This window comes from Oryzias latipes, chromosome 4, assembly GCF_053564925.1.
Source record: "Oryzias latipes strain Hd-rR chromosome 4, Olatipes_Hd-rR_3.1".
Taxonomy (NCBI): Eukaryota; Metazoa; Chordata; class Actinopteri; order Beloniformes; family Adrianichthyidae; genus Oryzias; species Oryzias latipes.
Window position 1 is genome coordinate 4390162 of NC_136240.1, and position 14839 is coordinate 4405000.

Genomic DNA, 14839 nt, shown 5'->3' on the forward strand with positions numbered 1-14839 from the left:
TGCAGTTGATTTGTGATGCAGTTATCTTTTAGTGTTCATTGTTTCTGTGTTAGAGAATGTTATTTTCAAAATCCTCATCAGAGTCAGGGAGAAACATGTCAATGCCTGATCCCTTTGCAGAGTGACGCTTTCTCTCCTGGAGGATTGGAACTGACTGAGTCCTAATGCAGACCTGTAGTCTCTCTGATCAGAGCACACATTTCTGCAATGACCTGAGAAATACACCTTTTAGATTTGTTTTACCACAGCATTTGAAAACAGCTCTGCTATGTGCGAAGCCGATTGAGACGACTGTTGTGATTTTGGGCTACACATATAAAATTGAATTAAAATTGAATTGAATTGCAGTGACACCCTCCTTAATTGGGGTTGAAAACAGGAAGTACTGGGATAGAAACCTCTGGATCCTGTGATTCCCATCAGAACTTTCAACATGTAAAAAAAACGTCATGTTGATCCTTGAAACAGATTTTGAGCTGACAAAAACAGTAAGGGGATCTACTTTTTTATGAGAAACCTGTTCTGAGTGAAACTGAGCTGGCTGTGTTTACAGTGATGCCTAACAAACTTCAGCATCATTAAATGGTTGCAGCTGTCTCTCACTGGCTCTTTATTTATTGCCAGAGAAGCTCAGAGGAGTCCTGTTTTTGAAATTCAGGTGCATTTAATTTCTTTGACCAGGTTCTTAAGGAAAACTCAAATCGTATTGCAGTAATGTGGATTTTCAAGTTCTCACAGGCTTGCAACGGTGATAGCATAAAAGGATCCCATTTTAAGTATGTTTGCTCATGGAGCAGTTCAATAATATGAGATGACAAAATGTAGAATGCACCTAAAGAGACAGGGTCCAACATGCAAAGTAAGCATTTTAAAAAAGCTGTGATGACATCACCTTCATATCCAGATTTACATCTGACGAGACTGAATTTTCTCATACAAATCAAATCACCATTCAGCTGGATACACATGTGAGCTTTAAAAAGGGAATCAAGACAATAACCCAACATTAGATGGATAGATAGAACCTCAACTGATCCCACTATGGGGAAATTAATTAACGTTGTTATCAAGCATAGATTTGAGAGCAGTAACCTATCAGGTCATCTTAGATTTGAATGTGTTTTTATTGTTCTAACAATTGAAAAAAACCTTATTGTTATCTTCCTGTGTATAAGGGGCATCATGAAAACGGAATGTACCATTGCCGTGAGTGTGTGTGGTACAGTAAGTGTATTGTGAAGTATTTGTAAGGATAATAATTGTTCCACACACTTGCGACGTGCTGTTGATGCTGTCGTAAAGCGCGCTTGCACTGGTCATTAGTGAGGTGTGCTCACTGGCTCCTCACACTCCTTAACTGATTCATAAGTTCAAACACAAACTCCAATCTGAAATTTCTAACAGTCAGGCTGGAAGCACACAGCGTGAAACAGGCGTGCAAGGAGCCGCACTTATCAGTTGAACAGCACTAACAGGCACCTTGCTTAGTGCACAGGCTTTTGGGGGGGGGGTTCAGGAAAGGAACATCTGTAAGACACGCCCAGGTCTCCCCCTTACTCACCCTTCTGTGTTGGTTTTTGTTCACTTCGACCTGTCATTCGCAGCATGCCTGTGGGAAAAAATGTGCATGAACACAGGCTCACCAAGTGATGGAGGATCTTCAGATTACCTGCAGGCCGCCTACACTCCATACAGGTCTGCCTATTTTCACCTGCAGAAAGCCTGTATCCACCTGTAAGGGCAGTTGTGTCTAAGGCTTAGGTTTCCTCTAGCTTGCAGATATTTTGCATTTGATTTCAGCCAATCAAACATTGAGGCATCAAGTAAAAGTGTCATTTTGTTTTTATAACAAACACCAATCTGAGCTGGAGGGTATCTGTGCAAAATGCAAACTTTGAAATTGGTCAAATATCCTCTAGTGGCAGACTGAAACAATCTTTTCTCAGTCTTCAGACTCTTCTCCACAGCCCCTTTGCAGGTCTCCAGGGCCTCTCCACTAGTTGTGATGGCAAAGGTTGTGAGCCACCAGCTGCAGTTTTACTGACCCCCTCACCAGGATCAGGGCAGCCAATGAAATAAACCGATCAGTTTCCACCGGAATGACAACTTCTTCCTTTTTTTTCACAGACCTCTCAGTAAAAGAAAAAACAAAACAAAAACATACATTGAATTGAATGATACTTTATTAATCCCACAGTGGAGAAATTTAAAAACAAACACATCATATCATATTTAAGATATAGTATTGTTCCCAAACATAAGAAATAATAAGATGAATGTTTTGGTTTTTGCTGCAGCTAAAATGACCGCTGGTTGCTGTGTTGCTTTTGAAAGAGCATTTTTTAAAATAAATGTTTTTTGTCTCTCAATCTCTTTTCCTCATTATTTCTCTCTGTTATATTTGCCTGCTGTTCAGGCTTGACAGAAGCAACCGCAGCAAGTCTTAAAAACACACTGCAATTAGCATCATTTGCTTCGTTGCATCTAAACCCTTCCCCGATGGAGTTCAATCAATTCCCCTTATTAGAACTTTCACACTGACGCCTCTAATTTGATCCTGCAGGGTTGTTGTTTTTCTGTCTGTCATTGACTAAATGCTTCAGGTGGTTCAAAAAAATGAACAATTTGGTTCTTTGTGTGTTTGCATTAAAGCACTCATAGCAAACTTACTTCTGCTTCTTCTCTGACTCTTTTCTTGCAGACATTGATGACTGTCAGTCGAACCCCTGCCAGAATGGAGGGACATGTATTGATGAGATCAACTCCTTTGTGTGTCTCTGTCTGCCCAGCTACAGTGGAGCTACTTGTGAAAAAGGTAAGCACCAAGTTGTAATGCAAGACAATCAGAAGAAGAACCTTAGTTCAGAAGTAGATGAAGAAAGAATAAGAACAGAAGTGGGACGAGAAAACCACTGAATGACTAAAGAAGGAAGTGAATTGTGAAGGATGTAAGAGGTAAAAGAAAGTAAGGCTCTAGGATGGGATGGGAAAAAGTGTCAAGTGACACGATTGGATGTGGAAATTCCTCCATATTCCGGTAGCACAGGGGTAAACACAGAGATGAGGAAAAAGGAAGAGGAAGCCCTGTGGAATCACAAACTGGGTTTATATGAAACAGCTGAGCTCAGCTGTCTTCAGTGTTGAAAGTCCTCTTGTTAAAACAGTACATTTAGGGTTCTTGTTCAGAAATCCCACATTACATGAAAACATCATGTCAATACCTTTTTCCACTGAGAAATCCTCTCTGTCGCTGTGTCACAGCATGTATGTGCTACTGTACGTGTGCAATGGAAAGGCTTTGTCCCACTGCTGCTTTGTACAATTTGCGCATATTGCGTGAACGAAAACTGGTCAGGCATATTATTTTGGAAAAAAGTGAGAAAGACTGTGGTCTTTACATAAAATTTTCCCAGATTTACAGTATAGACCAAAAGTTTGGACGCACCTTCATATAGATTTGAATGAGAAGGTGTGTCCAAAGTTTTGGTCGCTACTGTATGACGAATGAACTACATCAAAACCACAGAAGAAGTACGAAAAAAAGCACGCAACGAACACGTAAACCAGTGCTTCACTAAACTTCTTCACTCAGAGCACTGGCCAGAAATCACATCAGTTCCCTCCCAGCGGGCTGCCTCGCCTCACGTCTAACATCTGAAAATCTTTTTATCTATAGCAAAGCATCACAAGGGCCCGCCCGCGGTGGGTACTGACCACGGTTCTGACGCGATGTGACTTTTGCTCAGTGCTCTGAAAGTCAAAGTGATAAACTGAAGGAAGCGTGGGTTTAAGTGCCCTTTGCGTGGTTTATTCGTACTTCTTCCGTGGTTTTAACGTGGTTCATTCATGATACATCTGTGTACATCTGGGTGTACATCAACCAATGACCAACTTTCATCCGTGGACAATGTGCAATTTTTATGCAGCAGCAGCGTGACTCTGTGACTGCTTTCAAGAAAATAATCTCCAGTTCTAATTAGAAATGTGATGTCAAGTGTCATACATGTCACAGGGAGCTTGATGTTGTTCCAGATGGTGAAGTAACTTCGTCCACTTAAAACATCCACAAAGTTCATGGCTTAAAGGACACAGCTTGGCTGAGAATGATCTGTTTTGTTTGTCTATAACTGTGTTTCCTTCAGCATTCATCGACACCTGCATTCTAAGATGACATGCTGTGGTGCCACTTTACAACGATTCCAGGAATTTGTAGATAAATTCTTGTGGTGACATTATGGGACATCAGGAAGGTCAACCCAACTTGTTAAAATGGGAAACGTCCTGGTAGCACATAGGTTGACAGATCCAGCTCACCTGCATTATTAAAGCTGTTCCCCTTCTAAATCCTGTCTTTTAAGATAGTGACATTAAACTGTCACAGAAATGACAGCCAAAGGGGCAAAGCTATAAACAGAGAGTGTGACATTTTAACAAGAGAAACATTTTTAGGTAATGAGAGAGCATGGAGTGGAGCAGAGAAGCTTCCACGTTTAGACTCCTCTGAAATGACTAGAACTCAGATTCTGCTCATCCAAATTGATCTTTTTTCAGGAAAAGTACAAGACAGAGAATCATTATTTTTAGCTCGGTCTGACTTCCAGTGCCACGAATGCGTTCTTTTTTTGTTATAGTCTGCTCAGATCTAGGAGCCCGAGGGCAGAGAGTTTGATATCAAACTGTGAGAGTGAAGCAAAGGACTCAAACAGTTTGGGAGCCTTTAAAACATGGAGTCCGTACACTGTTCAAATTGAAGGAATATGTGTAAAAAAGCCTGTTCCACTTTTCTGTCACTACCAAAACAAAGAGTTTCTGCCAGCAGGGAGATCCATTTCTAATCTACAAATCTTAGATTTCTACCATCAATGTAGAAAGAAAGAATTCATCTCTTTGATGACAACATGGTGAGTACAAAAGTAGTGTAGATTATGATACTGAAGTGTCATTTCTGGTTGAGTGTTCACGGTTTTTAAGAAATGGAATACAAATCTTTGTCAAGTTTTAACTCTGGATGGGAATCACTGTAGAATGGCCCATGTTCTTTGTGTTTTAGGGTGTATTCAGACAGTTGGTCCACTTCATTTGGTCCAGATGAAGTCCTGAATCTTGCGTTTGGTCTGTATTCAGACTGGCATCAAGCGGACTATTGTTATAAACCAAAGCTTGTAAGCAAAAAGCTAGTGACTAAAGAAATCAGTCTATGGCCAGGAATTGTGAGGGCGGGGCAAAGCAATGAGGCAGAAATGATGGTAGTCCTGCGCTTTCCAATCCTTGTCCGGATAGTTCACTTATTGAAATGTTATATTTCGCTGACCAATTTTGAACGTCTGTATCAACATCCGGTACAACACTTATTACTTTGGTAGGGCGGAGGCATGCAGCAAGGAGGTTAGTGAGAAGATGGCTGCTAAGCAGGAGTGTTTATGACATATAAATTGTTGGAAAAACGGTGAGAAGCTATGTGAATCACTTTAAAAGTTGTTTTAATGAGCCTGCATTAATTCGACCAAATTTCCATTGGTCTTTGTGTCTCATCGTCATGTTTGCCTCCTTCCTACTCTTTTTACATCAGATAATGCCCGGTGGCTCCGAGCACAGAGCCTATTCAGACTAATGAAACTAAAGCAAACCGGAGCTCAATCCTACTGGAAATGAACCGAGAGCACTTCTAAAGATGGGTCAAAGAGCGGTTTCTAGTCCTGGACCAGGGTCTGCTTCAGACTGTAAATTTGTTCTGGGTTCTCTGGAAAAACGGACTCTGGCTCACTTAAAGCAAACCAACTGTGCCCAGTCTGAGTACACCCTATAATCTATACAGAATGCGTGAATCACATGACCAGTGAATTGTACAGAAATGTGATCATAAAAAAGATACTGTCAAATGGGTTTAAAAAGACACTTTTTCTATTGTGGACCACAAGCTTTTTTAAAACATGTTATCAATTCCCCTTTAGCAAAAAAAAAAAATATGGATAAGGGACAAAAGAAGATAGTGTTTAAAAGAAGACTGCAAGGTGGTGTAGTGGTTAGACTAGAAGGCACCAGTTCAAATCCCGACTGAGCTCTTTCTGTGTGGAGTGTGCTCATTCTCCTCGTGCATGTGTGGGTTTTCTCTAGGAACTCTGGTTTCTTCCTGTAGTCCTAAAACATGTAGCTTAGGTTCATTGATATCTCTAAATTTTCAGTGGGTATGTGATTGCATGGTCCAGCAACTGACCAGCAGCCTCTCCTCAGTATACCCCACCGTCCCCCTATAGCAGCTGGGATAGGCCTCAGCAACCACTCTAAGAAAACAAGTGGGTTTGGGAGATCCAGGGATGGATGGACAGGAACTGGTTTAAAGTTTTGCTGGAAGCAGATTTTAATGATGTTAAAGCAATTCTACATCCCATAATTTAATTTCACTGCAGTAAATAAGTTTCATTGCATAACCTTGCTTTGTGTTTGTCTATGGTTTTCTGCTGGCTCCCACACATCCTCTGGCTGTGCCTTGCTTTTGCCATGCTGAGGAGTTTTGCCTCCGTTCTCCCCGCCTGCTTCGCCGTTGCTTCATGACTGACTGGGAGCAGCAGGACGGATGTAATGAAACGAAAGTCCTGGTTGTTCTGTAACTTTTAGCCGTCCTTGTTATGCAGTAACAACAAGGATTCAGCTGTGAGGAAGGGAGCTTCGCTTTGGGTGTCTCTCTGTCAGTTCAGCGGGAGCTTAGCTTGATTTCCACATCTACATCTAAACTGTGACAGCAGGAATAAACTCACAGGTTTTACCAAAGATCCATCCAGATGCCGTGCTTTAATGTCTGATCTGCTAACTTGGTCAGTGGGATAACTGTGAGCAGTTTGGAGAATTATTGTAGTAGCTCTTTTTCTCTGCAGTACACACATGCTTTATTGTTTTTATTTTAAATGTTCTTTTCCTGCCTTCCTGCTGTCACTTGCTGCACCTCTCCTGGTTTTTGTGCTTCTCATGTGAGTGTAGGAAGTGAGGCTTTGTTACACTCTCAGCCTGTTGTTGTGTTCATCCCCGTGTGCCACTGTGGCACTGGATGTGAGTGGGTTTGGTGAGTGGATGTTAGATGCTAATATTTATTTTATTAAGCTTCAAAGATGGAAGTGCTCTCTTCTCTTTTTTTCTGTCTTCTATTTTCTGTTGATGCTTGTGTCAGATTTCTCTGCAGTCCCAAATGTCTTTTTTATCACACTTTAATGTGTGTTTGCTCATTGCAAACATCACAATTAAACTGTGCCTTATCCTGTCATGGAAAAATAACAATATTGTGACGTGTAAATAAATTAAGAATTAGAATTTGTTTCAAGGAATTAAAACAAAAAATAAACACCAACAAGCAAATGCATCATCAATATTTTAAGTCATCAGTTGATTGAAAAAGAAGAAAATGAAATAAGATAAAGAAATGCACATTTATACATAAACACACAAATATATATTATACACACATACTTATACATTATACACACATCAACATGTAAATGATGCCATTAAGTTATTCTTAATCATAAATAGACATATTTGCACTTAAACATTTCTTACACATTGAATCTATTACATTTTAAGTTTGTCAAATAGTTTTATTATTTGCTTAAAGGTTTGTTAGAGGAAACAAACATGCAGTGAGGCGAAAAACTATTTAGTCAGCCACCAGTTGTGCAAAGTCTCCCACTTAAAAAGATGAGAGATGCCTATAATTTTCATCATAGGTTTACCTCAACCCTGAGACACAAAATGAGAAAAGAAATCCAGAAAATCACATGTCTGATTTGTAAAAAATGGATTTGTAAATTATGCTGGAAAATAAGTGCCTTTATTTTATTAGCAGACCTAAAATGTTGATGGGATGTCTTTACCAAACCTGAGGGTTTATTATCGGGCGGCTCACCGTAAAATAATTCAATTTTTGGATGCACGCTCACTCATTCTCTTCTCCTATCTGGTTGAAGTTGGAGGCTGCATGATGCAAACTGGTGTCACTCTCAGCTTTAGCCCATGTTCCAATCAAGAGTCCCTCTTCTGCTTAGACAAAAAACATAATGGTCACATTTAGAATCTGTTCAGACGTCACTTTGGCTGCTAATCGTACTCTATTTTAGCACCATATTTAAACAATTTTCAACCCTCTTTGCCAGATGGGACATGTACTAATTGGTCTACCCTTAATATTAAATGATATTTAAGATCTGGATGTTGGCATGACGTGCTCAAATAAACGCCATGTCAAACAAGAGGGAGACCCTGTAAGACTTAGCAAGAGTTTATTTTCAAACAGATATTTAACACAACTAAATCTGAAAAAGGGTAAAGGGATTGGTAGATGGTTACAACATCATTTGCCGGGTGAGAGAGAGAAACGCCACAAATCCCAGCAGCTTTTATACCCTCTGTCAGCCCAGAGGGTGGAGACTGGCTCAACCAGGACCTGTAAATAAAAAATAGGAAATGCACACACAAAGACACACAGCCCTGGAACAGAGGAGGACTGAGGCTGTTACGATATTAACAAAACCTTTGCATCAACTGACCAATTATCGGAAAAGTTTAGGTTATCTAAACAACACCTCTTTGCATTTTTCCAGATTCAAAGTTTTGTTAATAACAAATTAATTGAGTTCCCAAATGCACCCATGGAGTCACCCCTGGATACATCTTCCTTAGGCCTGCACTTGGCCTAAAGGGAATGATGTCATATATTTACATTCATTTTTACTCCCTTAGTCTCAATTCATTGAACTTAATCAAGGAGCTCTGGGAAATAGAGTTGGTAGAGGAAATCCCTGTGGAGACTTGGGACGTGACTCTCAAGAGAGTACATAAATCTTCTGTTTGTACATAACATGGGCTGATTTAATGCAAAATTAGTAACCATGGTCTCTGGTTAGGCTTGCTGAAATTTGTAAAGATGTGAACCCGACTTTTGACAGGTGCCATCAGTCACCAGCACATCTTGTTGTGGTCTTGTTCTGCTTTAGATTCTCTCTGAAGAGACATTTTTAGATCCCTATCCCACATCACAAGGGAAACAACAGAGCCCAGTCCTTTGCTATATTTGGCACAGTTCCATCTACTGTCCTAGTCTCCTCCTCAGCCTCAACTTTGAAGTCATTTGTTCCCTTGTTAGCCAGACGTCTAATTCTACTTAGATGGAAGTCTTCAAGTCCTCCTTCCCACACATTGTGGATTGAAGAAATCCTGAATCACAAACTTGAAAAGATCAGATACACTCTGAAGGAATCGTTTGTGGAGTTTCACAAAATATGGGACCCTTTTTTTGTCTATATTAAATGGCTGAGAAGAGGTATGAAGAAGAACCAAGAAGAGGTATGAAGGTCAGTCGTAGTAAGACAGAATACATGTGTCTGAACGAGAGGGATCAAGGTAGAAGCGTTAGGTTACAGGGGACTGAGGTGAAGAAGGTGCAGGAGTTTAAGTACTTGGGGTCAACAGTTCAGTGTGATGGGGATTGTGGAAAAGAGGTGAAGAGGCGAGTGCAGGCAGGTTGGAGCGGTTGGAGGAAAGTGTCAGGAGTGTTGTGTGACAGAAGAGTGCCAGCAAGACTCAAAGGAAAGGTGTACAAGACAGTGGTGAGACCAGCTCTGCTCTATGGGTTAGAGACGGTAGCAGTGAGACAGAGACAAGAGGCTGAGATGGAGGTAGCGGAGATGAAGATGTTGAGGTTCTCCTTAGGAGTGACCAGGTTAGACAGGATAAGGAACGAGTACATCAGAGGGACGGCTCACGTTGCCTGTGTTAGCGACAAAGTCAGAGAAGCCAGACTGAGATGGTTTGGACATGTTCAGAGGAGGGATAGTGGACATATTGGTAGAAGGATGTTGGAGATGGAGCTGCCTGGCCGGAGGGCAAGAGGACGGCCAAAGAGGAGATATATGGATGTCTTAACAGAGGACATGAAGTTGGCTAACGTTAGGGTAGAAGATGTTCATGATAGAGTGAGGTGGAAAAGGATGATTCGCTGTGGCGACCCCTGATGGGAAAAGCCGAAAGAGAAAGATTAAATGGCTGAGCACTCCATTTGCTCCGGAATGATTTGTCTGTGCTTATGGGTCATTGTTCTTTTGGGTGGGGGGGATTCAAGTAATGTATTGATACAAATATAGCCTAATCTTTAATTATTTTTGCCAAACCTTTTTGACCAATTAAACAAAAATGTACGCCTAAATTGTGTTTTATCTACGGCATCTCTTGTATTGTATCTCGATTGTATCTTGTACTGTTTCTCTACTCTGACTATACAAAAAGGGTAATAAATGACCTGCAGTTGACACAATCCACACCATCTATGCTTTCTCTATAAAATAATCCAGAGAAGATGAAGGGTTTACATGGGTCTGTTTTTCTTTTTCTTTTTCAAAGCCGGTCACAGCACACTTACAAACGAGGTTGTTCTGCCCCTTCCCTCCCTTCTTAGCTCTAGCTCAGAAGTATGGCTGACCCTGGGAAACCTTCCACAACTTCCTTTTTGCCACCCAGGGACCACTAATATTCTGATATCTTCCAGTTCCAGGCATCTTTTTATAATTGAGTTCCCTTCTGCTCTTCTTGGAACTGCTCTCTGCTTCCATCATGGCGAATAACCCCAGCATTAAAACTGACCCTATCATAACTTTGCAGACTGTTGTAGAGTCAGAGGAGCAGGGTGGACCAACACCACGTTTTTGGTGGCCGGAGACCGAATTAGCATCTTTATAGGTTTCAATTCTACGGTGGCCCTGAAGTGCAAACCATTCAACAAATCACTCGATACAAAAACATTTTTAAGATCACAGCAACAATTTAAAAAGCTTATTACATTTTAGAAAACAAAACAAAATTTCAGAAACCAAAACATAAAAAAGAAAAAAGAAAAAAAAGAAAAAAAGATTTCAGAAAACAAAATTAATTTCCAGAAAAAAAAAAAAATATTACAAAATGAAAACATTTCAGAAAAAAAATTAATTTCCAGAAAACAAAATGAAATAAAAAAAATGAAAACATTTCAGAAAAACAAAATGAAATATGAAAAAATGAAAAACATTTCAGAAAAAAAATGAAATATTAAAAAATGAAAAACATTTCAGAACACAGAATGAATTTCCAGAAAACAAAACGAAATCTTCAAAAATGAAAAACATTTCCAAACCGGAAGAAGCAGGTACTATGGGACAACGCTGATTGGATGATGATGTTTGTCAATCATTTGAACTGAAGAGTATTTTAAATGAAGCGACGACGGATTTTATCGTCCAAACAACAATGTACCATGATAATTCCCGTATTTCCCATTTACATATTAAATCAAAAATGCAGCAAACAGATAATGAAGGTTTAAATTATTTTTTGAATATTTCGTCTGAAGCAGAACGGTCACCCGGAAGTAGTTTGTGTAGATGACGTCCGTTCTGCAGGTAAACAAAGAAAGGGACGGTAAAACGTTAACATAAACTTTAATCTTTGAATATTTAGCGGATGTGATGACAGAACGCACGCAGAAATATCAACACCAACCAGGTTTACAAATGTTTCAAAATGTCGTGAGAGGATTCTGTCTGAAGCAGCAGCTGCGAAGAAACGGGTGTTAAAGACGGCGCACATCAGGAAATGCAGTCCCGCCATCCACAGATAAGGTATGGAGGCACATTTGTTTGATCTAATAAATGTAGCGTTAAACGTGATTTCTAAGAGGGTGTTTACAGACAGATCCAAGATCCTTCAGTCATACGTTAATGACAGGTTACCTCATCAGCTGGAGAGGGGGGGGGGGGGGTCACGTGGGCAGGATTCTCAGACAGGTGTACCAGCAGCATAAATCAGCAAAGCTGTCAGGTAAACTGCAGCAGTTTGTGTCTCAGAATAACATTTATGAATGCTTCTTATTCACACTATTAAGATCTGTGACTTTAGAGTGTGTCAGTGCACAGAAACATGACAGTAAATGACTGGATGTGCACATCATCAGACACGTCCAGGTGTGTAACTAAAGGTGGCAAAGTCTGTAGTGTAAAATAAATCTTTAAAAAAAACGTTTTAGTCTTTCAGGCAGAGGAGGAATACCAAATTGTTTTAGAATGTATTTTTTATAAGACTGAAATAATGTATTTTATTCTGAGTTTGGTGTTTTGACCCCTCCCTAATGAATTTCTGGTTTAACCCATTTTCTCCTCATTTTGATGAACTCAACTTTTTCCTGAATGAAAGATGAACGGTAGCCGATGTTTTTCTGTCAGGGATTTTTAATTTAATAATTTATTTCTGTCAGGGATTTCAAGAGCTGGAGCTGGAGTCCAGTGCAGAGGAAGCTGCTAGCATGTACGAGCAGGAACTGGCGTCTCTTACCTGTGCATCTTCCTCTGGATGTGATGCTGAGCAGCAATGTGGACAAACCTTTCCTGACATGACTCTTTTTGATATAGTTGTTAAGCACAAACAGACTTTTCCCAGATGCATTTTTTCCTCTAATAAATGTGACTGACAGGTACGCTGAGTAAATGCTGAATGTAAACGTAACATTTGATTGACTGCATGAAGAAGCCCATAAAGGAAAATCCACAACTGTTTCTTTGTTTCTGTTACTGAATAACGTATTCATGTTAAGTTTTCAATAAATATACTGCATTGCTATGAAACAAATTTGTTTATTTTCATATCCATTATTACAATCCTCACATCAGCATTCAGTTTTTTCATTGACAAAAAAACATTTCTAAACAACAGCTTTGAAAATCAAACATCATCTTTGTTAATAAAGCTTTAAAACCTAAAATGGTAAACATGGAAAAACTCCTAAATGAAGCAAGCCTAATATGAACATTTTAAACTGGAGTTTTGCTTAAAGGATCATTAAGTTGTTTGGAGTTGTACAAGTGTTTGATGCGATTCCTCAGATGTGATTTCCAGATCATCAGCCGGACGCTAAAGCCAGGAATTGTGCTTCGTTTTTCACTCCCCACTGCATCATTTACAACTAATCAGGCTTATGCAGCAGGTTAAAGACGTTTTTTAAAGGACCTGCAATTTAAAAAAAAAAAATTAGATATTAAGGTTAAATAATATTTATTGATTACATTTCACATAAATCATGGTGACTTGCCTGTACACTGCACAATGATATGAATGACTTTAGTCTTCTTGTATTCCCATGTAGAGCTGCCATCTGTTCTTCTGCAGCACAAACCTTTCTGGAACTTCGCTTTGAGAAACTTCACCTGCAGAAATATCACATGTTAATTCAATTAAGTATTTTATAAATTTTAAAGTTCATTTTTAAGTTTCAGTATATGTGTATATGCATGGTTCAAAAATATACAATGCACTTAAATATTATTTCCCATAAGAACTTGTTTACTGATTTCAGTCTTAAAGTCGATTTTTAGCAACACTGATGCCATATAATTACTGTAATTACTGTATAAATCACAGAATCAGGCTGGCTCGGAGCTTTTTCTCTCATGTTGTCACCGAAAACGGGAACGGCTATCATGTGAAGACGGTTCGTCTCCATGGGGTTCTTTTTGCGCATGCGCAAAATAAAAAGAAATTATCTTTTCAAAGCAGCACTTTAACATCCTAAAATTAACATCCTTAGAGACATGTGACTGACAAAAGAAAAGATCACAGAATTGATTCTTACCTAAAGATGATTGACAGCGTGAACCTCGCAGCCGTAGACATAAGCGCACAGCGTTCAAAGTAAAAGTGCTCACAAACTACTTCCGGGTGACCGTGTGTCAGGCGAAATGTTAAAAAAATAATTTTAAAGTTCATTAACAGTTTGCTGCATTTTTTATTTGATAAATAAATGGGAAATACGTGGATTATTATAGTACATTGTTGTTTGGACGATAAAATCCAGCATCGCTTCATTTAAAATACTTTTCAGTTCAAATGATTGACAAAAATCATCATCCAATCAGCGTTGTCCCATAGTACCTGCCTCTTCCGGTTTGGAAATGTTTTTCATTTTTGAAGATTTCGTTTCGTTTTCTGGAAATTCATTCTGTGTTCTGAAATGTTTTTCATTTTTTAATATTTCATTTTTTTTCTGAAATGTTTTTCAGTTTTTAATATTTCATTTTTTTTCTGGATTTTTTTTTTCTGAAATGTTTTTCATTTTTTAATATTTCATTTTTTTTCTGGATTTTTTTTTTTCTGAAATGTTTTCATTTTTTAATATTTCTTTTTTTCCTGGAAATTAATTTTGTTTTCTGAAATGTTTTTTTTTTTTCATTTTTGTTTTTCAAGTTTTGGTTTCTGAAATTTTGTTTTTTTTTTCTAAAATGTAATGCTGCTTTTTAAATTTTTTTTTTTTTTTTAATTGTTGTGATCTTAAAAATGTTTTTGTATCGAGTGATTTGTTGAATGCTTTGCACTTCAGGGCCACCGTACAATTCACACACAGAAAATATCAATGTCGGTATATTAAAAAAAGGACAGATTTTAAAACAATTAGATGTTTCTAAATACAAGTAACTTATTGATCATAAATATGAAGTTCGGAGTCACCACACTTCTCTGAAATATCTGAAATGCGATGGTGAGAATATGATGCGATGATGATATCCAGTATCTCTTGATGCCAAATAACTTTCAGATGAAATGATGGACAAATGTCACTATCCAATCAGTTTTAGTAGTTTTCTTCTGTTTGTTACCTTACAGAAAAGAATAGCATAAATGGATGAAAACCCATAATTTACTCTCCTCCTAGACGAACACCCTTTAGATGAATCAGTACACAAGTGGATCCATCCATTCATCCATCCATCCATCCATCCATCCATCCATCCATCCATCCATCCATCCATCCTCCATCCATCCATCCATCCATCCATCC

At 38.9% G+C, this 14839-nt stretch overlaps 1 protein-coding gene and 2 long non-coding RNA genes across 3 annotated transcripts in view; 2 read left to right on the forward strand and 1 right to left on the reverse strand.

The window, feature by feature from the left end:
• The window catches only part of ncanb (neurocan b), a 151941-nt gene that overhangs the window by 105446 nt on the left and 31656 nt on the right, over positions 1–14839 (forward strand). The window contains exon 11 of the mRNA XM_078945501.1: positions 2702–2815. Within this exon, the coding sequence (XP_078801627.1) occupies positions 2702–2815 (114 nt within the window). The remainder of the gene's footprint in view (positions 1–2701; positions 2816–14839) is intronic.
• Positions 11496–12484, forward strand: LOC144991825 (uncharacterized). The gene is made up of 2 exons (XR_013655454.1): positions 11496–11633; positions 12266–12484. It is a non-coding gene; the product is annotated as an uncharacterized LOC144991825 (long non-coding RNA).
• LOC144991822 (uncharacterized) lies at positions 12877–13724 on the reverse strand. The gene is made up of 3 exons (XR_013655452.1): positions 13637–13724; positions 13097–13211; positions 12877–13014 (listed from the first exon to the last, which is right to left on the reverse strand). It is a non-coding gene; the product is annotated as an uncharacterized LOC144991822 (long non-coding RNA).